Below are 14,986 nucleotides of genomic sequence, written 5' to 3'. Positions count from 1 at the left end.
GCTCCCCTAACTAACAGAAAACTGGACACTCAAACATGAAGGGAACATTACGGGTAACATTACAAAAACCTTCTCTCTCCTTAGAATTGTTAACTGGGCCGACTGTTTTATCTGCTGGGTGTAGGGAAGTTTACTTTTGGTATTGTAAATATTATGAATGGGTGTATGGGTATTTTGGTGGTCTGTATTTCAATGTACAAGCATGTGGAAATGAATTTCCTCCTTGGAGGACAATAACATCTAATCTAACAGTTTGTCTTGTGTGGATTAGCCTAAATTTTTATGCATTGCATGGTGGCTTGCAGAAAGACTGGGAAACGCTGACTGCTGTTACTGTGTGGCAGTCTCAAGGACTTATTTCAGAAATGTTTTACACCCTGCAACATTATTATTGTCAAATGTATTCATAGGCTTTTTGTGTTTGTTCACTTAGGATTCATTTATTTAAACTAGATAGCATGTCCAATCAGACGATGCAAGCTTCATGCATGGCCATGTGAAAACAAAGGGTTTGAGAGAGAAATATTACCAGTAGAACAGCCGTTCATGGTAGCTTTGTTGTATTGCTGATTTACCACACCACTGTCTACTTTATAACAATTTAGTTCCATGCCATGTTGCAAACACATTCGCCACTACCCTTTTTTCCCAACCTGGACTCAGGGGTAGACGTGACATAGTAAAAGTAAATCCAAGACACTCCAATTAGTATAATATGTGATGTTTCTTATGGTATGTATTCATTTATGGATGTCCATCATCCATTCCGTATGATATGTTATGACTTACATTTCGTATGATGTGTTATGAATTGCAATTCGTACAATATGTTACTAACTGCAATTCATACAATATGTAATGAATTAGAAATTCCAATTTGTTGTGGCTAACGTTAGCTAGGTGGTTAACGCTAATGTTAACTAAGTGGGTAACATTAGCTAGGCAAGGGGTTAGGATTAGCTAACAGGCTAAGTAGTTGCAAAGAAGCTAATTATCTCAAATGCTAATGTTGTCCATGATGAGATTCGAACACGCAATCTTTGGGTTGCTAGATGTTTGCGTTATTCCTCCTACCCATCCACCCCGACAAACCACTCTACTTTCATTTTTTGTCTGAAGTAATCACAAGGGTGCATGCTCAGCCCCCTCCCGTACGCTCTGTTCACCCATGACTGCGTGGCCCGTCAGGAAGTCCAGGACCCAGATGCACAGGGCGGGGTTCAGACCCAGGGCCCCGAGCTTAGTGATGAGCTTGGAGGGTACTATGGTGCTGACTGCTGAGCTATAGTCAATGAACAGCATTCTTACATAGGTATTCCTCTTGTCCAGATGGGATAGAGCAGTGTGCAATGTGATGGCGATTGCATCGTCTGTGGATCTATTGGGGCGGTAAGCAAATTGAAGTGAGTCTAGGGTGTCAGGTAGGGTAGAGATGATATGATCCTTAACTAACCTCTCAAAGCACTTCATGATGACAGAAGTGAGTGCTCCGGGGCGAATAGTCATTTAATTCAGTTTCCTTTGCTTTCTTGGGTACAGGAACAATGGTGGACTTCTTGAAGCAAGTGGGGACAGAAAACTGGAGTGTTTTATGTTTATATTTACCTCATTATAAGAATGTGGCATTTACCAAAGGGATCAGAGACTGGCGGGGAAATGGTGTGTGCACTATTTGCTGCTGGGTTTGGGTTGTGTTATGAGCCGGACCAGGGAGGCAGATAATACTGTGGAGTTGGTGTGTCTGTTCAAACTGCTGTCACTCTGTTTGGGTTAGGTGGGTGGGCCCTGCCCGACAGACTGGTTCAGAGAAGAAGAGGGATTCTAGACTTTATACCCTAAGTTCCCTTTACAGCTAATGGAAGCCATTAATTAGAGCTGTCTATAACATGTAGGTAGGCTGCAACCAATGACTGTACATATGAATGGAGAAAGCCATCTATCACATGACACCCTATGTAAAGACTCAATAGAGCCAAATGTAAAGACTCATTGAAGCCAAATGACGTCGGTTAACACGGCGTCTCATTAGATCATTTCATCTGGCATTGTCCCCATGTAGCTTGTTTCTGGTCACAGGTGGTTAGCAGTGTTTTGGTTATTTGGAAAGCCAAATCAATCAACAATATAATAATACTCCTAGGAAAAATATAAATATTTAACTTACACAATCAATGCAATTAGAAAGGTTCAAAATGAATGAAAGACATCACAGTTGAAAAATATATGACACGTGCAAATCAAAAGAGGATGGTCTACAGAGATAGGTGGGATGGGCTGAGGCTCATGATCAGAAATAGTTATTGCTGAAAACCCTATACATTTTGGATACTATCTATCCAAAATGTTATGTTTTATAATCAAAAAAACATTACTAACCCTTTATGTAACTACTGTGTATGAAAGTACCATGTATGCAAAATTTGTGTAAAATGTATATGTGAAACAAAGTTTAAAAAATATAAAATGATGTTGTCTCATGGAGACAACATGCGCAGTTTGAGCTACTCCAGGAAGTGACATTGCAGGCTAGCTCAGTTCGGCCCTCTCTCACTGAATATCTCAAGGGTACTGCAGGCTGCCATTAGCATTGATTGTCTTCAATTTTTTTGGTTCATTTTAACAAAGATTGCCATTTTTCCCATTCACTATAATGAGGATCCTGTTTTCTGCTAACAATGCCTGCTGTACTGCGGTTGGCGTTGAAATTTCGTGTCTTCAATGAGAGGGGGCAGTCGTTCTCTCCTGGCTGCAACTCTGAAGGTTTGAAATTGGGAGAGAGGCTTTTGATGAGTGCGATAATGTTTGTGAAGACGCCACACATAATCGTCTCGTGTCTGTGAATTCTCCCGAATGCTGGAAGTCGGAGAGCTGTGAAAACTACTTGTTGTGAACAGCAATGTTCCACTGCTGTTTGAATTAGCACAGGCTCTCTCTAATCCAGCTAAAGCCTTCTGCTGGCTCCCCTGCTCTTGTCTCCATCCCTCTCCTATCCTGAACCACTCCTTGCTTCACTCTTCTGCTTGTCAAGGCCCCCCCAGCCCTCCACCCAGTACCCTCTCTCTCTCTCTCTCTCTCTTCCTTGTCACTAGTTGCAAAGCACTTTGAAGCACTTGAGCGTGGGTACGAGATAATAATCCTCCTGAAATCCTGACAGCCGCGTTGACACGCTGTCGGCAGGGGCCTTGTTCTGGAAATATCTGCATGACTCCCCCATCCAACCAGCTGAAGCTGATTTTACCTGGATGGACAGAGAGTGGAGCAGCCGGCCGCCACACAGTCAGCCCCCTTTAGCCTCAAGGCCTGCAGAGGCTAACCAATCACAAATTAATTTACTTCAAAGGGGAGACGAATGCATTTTAATTTTCTTTTTTGGAGCAAGGATTATTAATTTCTCAGCATGCCAGACGGATGTAGGCACATATCAGGGGCTCCAGGGGGTGTAATACCTCTTCGCCTCTTAAACCACAGGGCCAGCGGTTAGAACAGAGACGACAGGAGAAGCATTCTAATCAGAATGCTGTACAGGGTGCTTTTTTTCTCCACACTAAAAGCACATTTTGCTGTGTTGCTGGTTTCTAATGGAAATGTAAGAAGTAAACTTCAAGTAAGGATGAGGCGTTTTATTTTCCCTTTCTTTGTACCTTTTAGCCTTGTAATGTTGGGCACAGAAGGTCAAGCTCATCTCCCGATACAAAATATCAGTTTGCTCAGAGAGTTGTGTCATAACATTGTATTGATTAATGTGACGACTGCTGCTCATCGAATGATTAACGGTTTATAATTACGTGATTAAACAAATCAGGTAATTATTAACTTGGTAACCTGGGGCACCATGGGAAAGTTTTTTTAAAATTGAGTTTCTATTTTCCAAATGAACTCAAAGAATATCAGAATATCAATTTTACAACAGTCGCTAATTAATTCATTTTCTCTACAGACTCCTACTGAACGTCGCATAATTTGTGAATCTGCACAAACCCGAGTCTCAGTAAATAAGGCTGTACCACACCAACTGAGTTGATTATTTATTTACTAACAAGCTAAACTGATTATATATGGTACACATGCACAAACATACAGTCTAATCTATTGAATAGAACTTAGTACAATGAAACAGGTTCCTAGCGGGCCAACACAATATGAAACATGTTAAACAAAATGGGGATTTCAAAAGAGAGAGAAAGAGAGCACGAGAGAAAAGCACACTTGGGTACATTTGTCAACTTGCTTATTTTAACCCTAACGTTGCCCCGAACTGCCGCTCTTATGGGTCAGAATATAATGATGTAATTACGTGTTGAAGGTCTCCGATGGGTTTCTCTTCGTGGCCCGGGTTCCGACTTCTCTGATGACGGCACGTCTTCAGTTACCGGGTGTAGCACTGTTTGTCCTCACGATGTCAGTGTCCTTTCTCTTAGTGGGCTGTTTTCTCGCCCTTGCTCTGAAAGGGGGTCTTCGAAGGACGGCTAATCAGCCGTGTAGATGGTTCCAGCGTGGGAATGAAAGCAGTGTAGCCACACGATTCCTTGGAGAGCGGTAACTGGGTGGTCCTGTTTGAATTCACCCTCTTAGACACAGCTACTCATCCATAGCATAGATTGTAAAAAGGTTCCTTTGTCTTCTTCAACCTCGTGTTGAATTTTGGGTTTACAACTAATTCGGACCTTGGCTGAAGCTCGTGGTCACTTAGTCTGATATGTTCATTTTTACCTCACATGTTTTATACCCTTGGGTAATGGGCGTTCTCTGGGCATAACTAGTTCCGAGGCAAGGTCTGGATTTTATTCAGATCCAATTTAGACAACTAACTTCAGATTTCATCTTTACAAAAACATTCTCTTTGATCTGGACATTTTCCACACAACGTACAGTATGCAAACCTCAAGTACATAGTGTGAAATCTCTTCAAGTTATGTTTTCTTTATAACGTCGTCATTTAACTTTTAATAGGATAACAAAAACAACATTCATTTTCATATTCCATCTATCGTCACTACCACCATTTTGGCTGACGAAACATATTGTCCCAAAGTCCTTTTATTGCATGTTACTGTTCAGAGGTAGATTCTCCATAGGCCCAACATACATTCCATCCCTCCATCCCTCCATACTGAGAGGACAAAGGGGATTTTGCTGCCTTAAGAGTTACAATGGACGGGAGGTGTCATTAAAAAAAACACCTCCATACCTCTCAATCTCTCCCCCTCTGTTGGGTGTGAGAGATATCTCTGTAGGATTATGGTCCACGGGAACCTGACCCGAACAGGCCTGTCATGACAGGAGCTATGTTGTAGAAGCAACATGTCATACAGAGAGAGCAAGCGAGAGAGACATGTTGTTAGTTCATTGTGCTGTCACTCAGCAACACCATAATGGGAAGCCGCCTCACATGGATCTACTAGCAGTTAAATGGAAGGTGTTCTCTGAACCAGAGGCCCTGGAGGGGTAATACGTCCTCCTCATACCCCCTGATATTTATAGAAGAAGAGACAGGACACTGAAAGCGATCTCCTAGACTCATTATTGCCTGCAGGAGAGGATCCATCTCAAAGACAGAGATTGGCTGAGGTTAATACATCTCTTGTCTAAATATCTCACTGCAGAATTCATTTCACCCTTCTTTTTTTTAAATGGCCGCTAAAACAGGAGCGTGCGTGCGCTGAAAACCTGGTCCATTTACAGCGCATCAAAGCATGGCTGTTGGTGTCGACGGTGGGATCGTTGGGCTGGGCTGATAAGTGCCCCTAGTGTAGGTGTGTAGAACAGCACTTAGCCTGCGGCGACGCCCAGGCAGAGCCACCCTGCACAGATTAAGATATCCATTGGATTAGCACAGCAGGAAGCGGCACTGAGGGTGGGCAGGGGGAGGGTGGCAGATGAGGGTGGCTGACGGCAGTTGCCAGCCAGGAAGAGGAGTGTGAGACGAGCCAGCTGCCAGCTGTTAGATTAGCACAGGCAAATCCGGTTAATGCAGGTAGCATTGCCACGGCAATGCATCACTGCAAATGTATTCAGGAAGGAAGAAGGGGTTCACAGTGAAAGTAACGGTGGGTTTAAATGCCACTAGGCCATTCCTTCTTGACCCTACTTTCACTGTGAACCCACACTACCCACCTGCACATATGATGGAGCTTAGACTTTCTACTGTTTTTAATAACAGACACAATATAGTAATAGTCTCGCAACAGGGCTCCCAAACCATCCTACGACATTTAATCAACGTTTTCAATGAATCCAGGTCTTTACATTCACCTTTTTAGATATACCCAGTTCAAGATGGCAGTTTATGTATGCTAAATATTTGGGAAATTCAAAGACGCCTCGAAGCCCCACTGGATAAGTGGGAAGGATGCACTCTAGTTTTGTTTTGAGGCATTCTATCTGCTCCCTGGTGGTATGAACTGGCCTGAATGGAGATCAGTCAGTAATGGCTAAGAAGGAGATCCAATAGTACTGTAGTATCTGGGTCAATGTGTCTGTAATCCCACTTCCACGTCTCACCTTGTCAGCCCTCATTGTAGTGTAGACACAAACAGACACATACACACACACTCTCTCATGCACCCACACACAAATGCACAGACACACACGTATTTTCACTCACATAAATGGGTTAATAATTTTAGCCATGCATAATGTAGCTACAGAACACTGATTCCAGAGAACCACAGTGGGTCACTGCTCTTTGGTAAATCTGCATTTAATTGCAAGCATCACAATCTCCTGGACCGGTGCTCACACAATAACAGTCCCTGCTGTAGTTCCTTGCTTGTTATGAGAACCTCCTCACAGCCTCATAAAATACATTAACATTTAAGAAGCAGCAGCTCTTAATGGGGCCTTCAGAGAGAGTTCAGACAACGGGAGATGAGGCAAAGCAGTGGGCCTGGGCTGACTCAGGCTCCTCCTCCTTTCCTCCTCCCTTCCCATGATTGGAGAAGATGAGAGGATGGGGTCAAATGGACGATAATTTGTCCTGTGATAGTTGAATTGGTGTGAATGCATATGAGCGGGGCTCCTCTGTTTCCACTGTCGGCTCCCTCGCCTTGAGATGACTTGTGTAGGGTTCAGATTGTGTGAAATATGAGAGAGACTGACCCCACTGGCACCTGGTGAATTGATGGGGATTCAGGGCTGGACTTCAGCGATGCTCCCATCACTCTCCTGCTCTGCTCACCTCAAATCCCCCCGGTTCACTCTCTCAGTCGGAAAGACGAATATCAGAAATAATTAAGGGAAGCCCATTTAGCCTGGGCTTAAGGATGGCATTCTGAGGCATGGTCATTACCTCATCAAACTGAGGTGCTGCCTGTCAGGAGTAATTAGGGAAATGAGACTCCACCTGGGCTGAGAGAGTGTCTTCTTTTATGGGAAGTAGCCACACCATTGGTTGAGAATCCAACAGCTACCCCCACGATACAGTGACATGTAGTCTCTCGTAACAGACTATAGCTGGCCAGGGCATGCAAGATTTGGTTCTGGGGAATTGAGGCACTGTGCTATGGGCCAGTGCCTATATGCCATGGGCTAATGTTGTGGCTACACCAGAGTCTCCTCAGCAGTAATTAGAACTGTTACTGAGGACTGTGTGGGTGATGATGGTCTCTGTGAAAGTCTCTATAGCATAGCACAATGAAGAGACCGTGTGTCTGTGACCAGGCTCACTGATCCCTCCCCAGTCTGCCTGACTGACTGCCAGCAGAACATCTACGAACTACCCCATGATGGCCAATAAGGATAGGGTTTTAAAACCTATTAAAGTTCCTATGTACCCTCGAACAAGGCAGTTAACAAGAATTGCATCAGCTAATATGCAGATGTTAAATGAATTGGCTGTTACCTAAGGCAATGATCTGGGATGGTGGCCAAATAAGGAGGTGATACTGATTATAGTCATATTTTTATTAGCATCCAAACATTTTAATTATTCATGGATTGTATCATAAAATGTTATTTTTTTATGCCATCACTTTTAAGGTTTCTCCACATCTGTCCAACTACAGCCAACCTGACCGTCTATGGATGGTTGTTGAACGAATCGGCGAGGTGTGTAGGCTCAGTTGGTCGCTGTACATACGTAGATGCATTAGAATGTTGGGGGGAAAAACGATCCATCTCATTATTGAAAGCTTGTTGGCTGTAGTTGGATACACTGTATGTATTTAGTAAGTGTTGGGGCGTAATAGATGTGCATTTTATGAGGGATCATGTTATTTTCTTTCATCATATGAACTGTACAGTAACCTTAACCTTACCTGTTTCATTCAGTATTTTCTCATAATATTTATTTGTTTATTTCAGAATTTGGATCGATACAAGAAAACCAAGAAACAGTTCTACGACCAAGCCACAAAATCCAAAGCTCTTGTAAAGTAAGTAGAACCGCTTGTCCACCTGTATAGTTCTGTTCACATCCAGACTCTACAGTAAAACTTGCTACAATGTACTACCTGTGGAAGTACAGTCCCTCTGTAGCACAACCCAACACCACAGAGAAAGTGATTTACAATTGGTTTGCCCTGAAAAAGCTATAACACTTGAATGTGTTCTACTAGATCTATGATGGATCCATGTAGACTGTAGATCAATTTCTCATCTCGGCTTTGCTGTAAATTACACAGTGATTGTATACTAGTTCCTCCCGTTTTGTCTCCCAGTACAAATCACAGTAATTGATGTTGTTGTCGGAATGGTAGAAGAGTTTGTATACAACGAACCAACGAGTGATGTGCTTTTGGTTTCCATGGAGATTGAAGATGGCACTGTTGAAGATGGCGCCGGAGAAGATGGCTGCCGTTTCATGGGCTCTTAACCAAACACGCTATTTCGTTAGTGTGTTCGCATTGTTTGTAACTTACTTTGTACATAATGTTGCTACTACCGTCTCTTATGACCAAAAAGTGCTTCTGGAAATCAGAACTCACCTCGTACTGGATGAAGAATTTATCTTTAATGAGTCGGACGAGAGGGATTTACTCCAGACACCCGAACAGGCCCTCATCCCGTCATTCGCAGGATGAAGAGACAGAAAATATATTGCGGAAAGAGATCGCGGAAAGAGATCGGGGTGCCTTGTGAGGATCCTCTGGCGAGTGGCTAATCTGCCCTTGCCATCCATACTACTGGCCTACGTACAGTCGCTGGAAAATCAATTGTATGAACTAAAAGCATGCATATCCTACCAACGGGACATTAAAAACAGTAATATCTTATGTTTCACCGAGTTGTGGCTGAATGACGACATGAGTAACATACAGCTGATGGGTTATACGCTGTATCGGCAGGATAGAACAGCAGCCTCTGGTAAGATGGGGTGGCGGTCTCTGTATACGTGTCAACAACAGCTGGTGCAAAATATCTAAGGAAGTCTCAAGGTTTTGCTCGCCTGAGGTAGAGTCTCATGACAAGCTGTAGACCACACTATCTACCTAGAAAGTTTTCATCTGTATTTTTTTTAGCTGTCTCCATACCACCACAGACCGATGCTGTCACTAAGACCGCACTCAATGAGCTGTATACCGACATAAGCAGACAGGTAAACACTCATCCAGAGGTCGGCGCTCCTAGTGGCCGGGGACTTTATTGTCAGGAAACTTAAATCTGTCAGCATGTTAAATGTGCCACCAGAGGGGGAAAAAACTCTAGACAACCTTTACTCCACACACAGAGACGCGTACAAAGCTCTCCCTCACCCTCCATTTGGCAAATCTGACCATATTTATATCCTCCGGATTCCTGCTTACAAGCAACAATTAAAGCAGGAAGCACCAGTGACTTGTTCAATAGAAAAGTGGTTAGATGAAGCAGACGCTAAGCTAAAGGACTGTTTTGCAGCACGGACTGGAATATGTTCCGGAATTCATCCGATGGCATTGAGGAGTACACCACATCAGTCACTGGCTTCATCAATAAGTGCATCGATGACATCGTCCCCACAGTGACTGTAGGTACATACCCCAACCAGAAGCCATGGATTACAGGCAACAGCTGCACTGAGCTAAAGGGTAGAGCTGCAGCTTTCAAGGAGCGGCACTCTAACCCGGAAGCTTATAAGAAATCCCGCTATGCCCTCCGACAAACCATCAATAAAGGACTAAGATCGAATCGTAGTACACCGGCTCCGACGCGCGTTGGATGTGGCAGGGCTTGCAAACTATTACAGACTACAAAGGGAAGCACAGCCGGGAGCTGCCCAGTGACACAAACCTACCAGATGAGCTAAATTACTTATATGCTCGCTTTGAGGCAAGTAACACTAAAACATGCATGAGAGCACCAGCTGTTCCCGATGACTGTGTGATCACGCTTTCCGGAGCAAATCTGAATAAGAACTTTACACAGGTCAACATACACAAGGCGCAGGCCAGACGAATTACCAGAACTTGTACTCCGAGAATGCACTGACCAATTGGCAAGTGTCTTCATTTTCAACCTCTCCCTGTCTAAGTCGGTTATACCAACATGTTTCAAGCAGACAATCATAGTCCCTGTGCCCAACAACAGTAATGCAACCTGCCTAAATGACTACCGACCCGTAGCACACGTCTGTAGCCATGAAGTGCTTTGAAAGGCTGGTCATGGCTCACATCAACATTATCAACATCCATTATCCCAGAAACCCTAGACCCACTTCAATTTGCATACCACCCCAAAACATCCACAGATGATGCAATCTCTATTACACTCCACACTGCCCTTTCACACCTGGACAAAAGGAACACCTATGTGAGAATGCTATTCATTGACTACAGCTCAGCGTTCAACACCATAGCGCCCTCAAAGCTCATCACTAAGCTAAGACCCTGGGACTAAACACCTCCCTCTGCAGCTGGATGCTGGACTTGCTGACAGGTCACCCCCAGGTGGTGAAGGTAGGTATAACAACACATCCGCCATGCTGATCCTCAACACTGGGGCCCCTCGGGGGTGCATGCTCAGTCCCCTCCTGTACTCCCTGTTCACTCATGACTGCACAGCCAGGAACGACTCCAACACCATCATTAAGTTTGCCGATCACCAATAACGACGAGACAGCCTATAGGGAGAATATTCTGGCAGTGTGGTGCCAGAATAACAACCTCTCCCTCAAAGTGATCAGGACTAAGGAGAGGATTGTAGTGTTTTGTTGTTAGGAGCTCTCAAACAATAGCATTGCATTTTTTCGCAGTAATATCTACTGTAAATTGGACAGTGCAGTTATATTAACAAGAATCTAAGCTTTCAGCCGATATAAGACACTTATATGTACCAACATTTGTTGTTTCTCTCAAATCTGTGATGGTGACAAAAGGCGCTGCATGATTTACAACTACCCCGTTGACGGGACGCCAATCCCTAAGAAGTTTTAACCTAACTGGGAAACATCTGTAGGTGTATTGGGCATCATAAGCTCCACCTCTGGTAAACTGGAGAATGACATATGTATGACAGGATCTATTCACCTGTGCCTGGGCTGGAGACTCAGACTAACGTTCCCTCTGAGCAAGTGGATATCTGAGACACATGGAATTAATGCAGATTAATAAAAACGTACACACTACACTCATTATGCCCATAGTGAATGTCAGTGTAAATTCAATTCACCTCAACCTTACTTTTACACATGAGGAAATAACCTGCCCAGATAGCAATCTTTTCTTCGCCATTAATTTGATCTTACCAGTTAAATGCAAACACCCCCCCCCCCTGTGCAAAGTGCTGTAAACCTAATAAGCTTTTAATTGTCAACTGTTTTATTAATCAATATTAAATAATGTCCTTTTCACCTGAAGAATTATGGGGGGCTTGAAAATTGCTCACAAATGACAGTGAAGTTGTTGATTTATTTCAGAATAGGGAATCGTACAAATATCTGCCAAAATAATGTAAACACTTGAGTAAATGAGGGACACAAAGTATACTGAAAGCAGGTGCTTCCACACAGGTGTGGTTCCTGAGTTAATTAAGCAATTAACATCCCACCATGTGTAGCGGTCTTTACATGTACCACAGGAGAACCAAGAAATGAAGAGCGACACCACGGCTGTCTTTCTGGCTTTTATGTCGATCTGCAATAGTATTGTGAAAAGACAGGAAAGGAACACATCAGTCTCCAAGGCATCATCTGACAAGTTGTTCTCTCTCAGTGTTTTCTCGGACTCACACAATCACATTCATACATAAAGCCATAATGTATACTATAAAATAATAACCAATCCTTAATACAAAGAATGTATAATCTTAATTCTTAGACAATAGAACCATACCTGCAATAGTATTGTGAAAAGACAGGACAGGAACACAGTCTCCAATCTAACAAGTTGTTCTACACAGGAGCATGAAGGTAAAACACATATCCTGTGTCCAATACATTGCTAGGTGCTTTCAGTGTTGACAGTATTAAAATACAACAACTCATGTACAAAAACACTGTAATACAAATAAGCTACAACATGAAATCGCCTTTAATCCATTCAGACCTTAGATGGCTAAAACTACATTTCCCATAATGCAACGCTATAGCATCAGTCGGCAGCACAGCTAACCGTTTGCATCACAGGAAGGCATGCTAGCTAGCAACAGCAATAATGTTTAGCACTCTATAAACTATATATACTATATATACTATATCAATAACAACAATAAAACTCTGAAAGTTACATGTTTCAATAGTCTCACACTCCCTTATAACAATATATACAGCATTAACCTTGGGATGTTTTATTTATTTCACATTATGGACTTCTACAAATGAGTAATTTGCAACACATACCTTTCTCTCAGTGTTTTTCTTGGACTGAGGAGAACGGGAGCTACGAGTATACCAGGGTGTTAGTAGGTGACACAAGAACCTAGATTAAATAAAATACATTTAATTAAATAAAACCTGAAGATGTTAATATCATTCAGTTACTGTAGCTGCCTACCTAACATCAACAGGCAGCACCAGTAGCACAACAATTAAAAATAGACACCAAAAGTAAAGTTCCTGGCGATCATAGTGATCTGCCTCCCCCCTTCTGTCTGAACTTGGAATATTCCTGTTCACGGGCTTTGGACACTGACCCTCAACCAGGTTGTTCTGTTCTGCGTTGTGTACCATTCTAATAATATGAAGTTTGATGGAATAACCATTTTAACTCACCTACACATGCTTAGGGTCCTGTATAAAAATGCTGGGCAGGCCATTATTTTCCATGATTTTGGCTATCATGACTATACCCCCATAGGATGACAATGCCCCCAACCACAGGGCACGAGTGGTCACTGAATGGTTTGATGAGCATGAAAACGATTAAGACACCATGTTGGTGTTTCCTTTATTTAGGCAGTTGTCTGTATATTTAAATGTTGTGTCCAAATGAGAGCTTTCCTGATTAGCCTTATCACATATCCTACCAGTTTACTTGCCTTCCTTCTTATTTCTAATGCATTTACCATGCTTAGGGACTGCTGTTCTCCTTGTATACTCTGTGCTAACCTTGCTCCTCGCTGCAAACTACTGAAGGCCTCTAATCAGGGATTTGAGCTTCTAAGCTCATGTGAGCGTGTTGCCGTCTGATGCCACGTCAGCCAGGAAGTGACTCCCTCCCAGGCAGGAGTCATGGCAACGCACGCTCCCATCAGATGGCAATACGATCAGAGCGAGATCTCTCTTCCGTAAGTGTTCGTACCCTGTCTCCAGTACAGTGATGGTCTCAGACAGTGTTTTTCGGTGCTATGGTTTTGTAGAACCTTCCAGTGTCTCCTATTCCAGTTTTGGCCAACCAGGTGAAGGTTAGATTGAGTGAAGACTCTGAGGTAAGGAGATCAAAAGAAGACAGTTGCAGTTGGGCTGGGGGAAGGGTTAGGGTGGAATGGAGGCCAGGATGTGGTCAGGGGTTATGCAGCAAGACTAGGTCTAAGGTTACACTCTGAGAAAAAAGAGTTCCAAAAGGATTCTACGGCTCTCCCTATGGGAAAAACCTTTGCGGAACCCTATTGGGTTCCATGTAGAAACCTCTGTGAAAAGGATTCTACATGGAACCAAAAAAGGTTATACCTGGAACCAAAAGGGTTGGTCAAAGTGTTCTCCCACAGGGACAGTCTAGGTTCTAGATAGCACCTTTTTTTCTGAGAGTGTAGAGTATTGAATTGGGCTACAAGGCTTGGGCTGTGTTTGCGTACTGTAAATTGTCATTTTCCTGAGCTGTACTACCAGAGTTTAAGCAGACAGTGGCAGTTTGCCGGGCTCCTACCTGCCAGCCTCCTCCACGGTGTGATGTTTTAATCCAGGTTTTAATCCCTAGACTTGGAGAAGGTTTGCCAGGGGCGTCCTGTCCCTGCTTGTCTTCCCTGTGTGCACGCTGATGCCTTGTCTCAGCTGCAGCTCCCCAAGCCCCAACTCTCCTGGAGCATGACAAGGCTGCTCTCTTATATCTTTCCCTCTCTGTCCCTCACTGCTTCCTGACTTCACTCCCTCTCTAGCACACAGAGCAGAGCACAGGGCACTCAAAACCTAGTGCCCATCGTCTTCTTGCTGTTTTATCTCTCGTATCAGACATTACCTATCTGACAGATACTTTACCTATTTGAAGTCTTCAATTGAAGAGAGATAATGTGCTGTATTGTGACGGGTAAAGTGAAGTAGTTCTCAAAGCACTCCGTAGTTTGTTGTGGTCTTGGAGTGTGGCTGTTAGAGTGCTGTGTTGTGATTGTAATGTAATGCACACCTTATGAGCCGCCCTGACAAAGGTGTGTATCTTTGATGGAACAGCCTTGCTGGCTGCACCATAATCAGCTTGGCAACATACCAAGGCACTGCAGACCTTTCTGAGGTAAACAGAAAAGCATTGGTATTGAGGAGCTCCCCTCTGTGAAAATGAAAGGCAACACAGAACTAGCTGTATACGAGCTGCTGTGTGGTATTGATATTAAGAAAATGGTATGTACAGTGGTAGGTGCGCTACCATTCAAAAGTTTGGGGTCACTTAGAAATGTCCTTGTTTTTGAAAGAAACACTCATTTT

At 43.4% G+C, this 14,986-nt stretch overlaps 1 protein-coding gene across 3 annotated transcripts in view; it reads left to right on the top strand.

The window, feature by feature from the left end:
• LOC115102283 (MICOS complex subunit mic25a-like) overlaps positions 1–14,986 on the top strand; it is a 54,823-nt gene that overhangs the window by 19,711 nt on the left and 20,126 nt on the right. For 2 of the 3 annotated variants that reach the window (XR_003859430.2, XM_029622074.2), the window contains exon 3: positions 8,302–8,372. Coding sequence is in view for 1 of the 3 variants with exons in the window: in XM_029622074.2 (XP_029477934.1) it covers positions 8,302–8,372 (71 nt within the window). In the remaining 2 variants the exon portion in view is untranslated. Of the gene's footprint in view, positions 1–7,975; positions 8,047–8,301; positions 8,373–14,986 lie in introns of those variants that run through there. The other variant, XR_010460159.1, reaches the window with a different exon arrangement.

The sequence above is a fragment of the Oncorhynchus nerka genome, linkage group LG20 (genome assembly GCF_034236695.1).
Source record: "Oncorhynchus nerka isolate Pitt River linkage group LG20, Oner_Uvic_2.0, whole genome shotgun sequence".
NCBI lineage: Eukaryota > Metazoa > Chordata > Actinopteri > Salmoniformes > Salmonidae > Oncorhynchus > Oncorhynchus nerka.
This window is presented reverse-complemented; position numbering and strand designations above follow the sequence as displayed.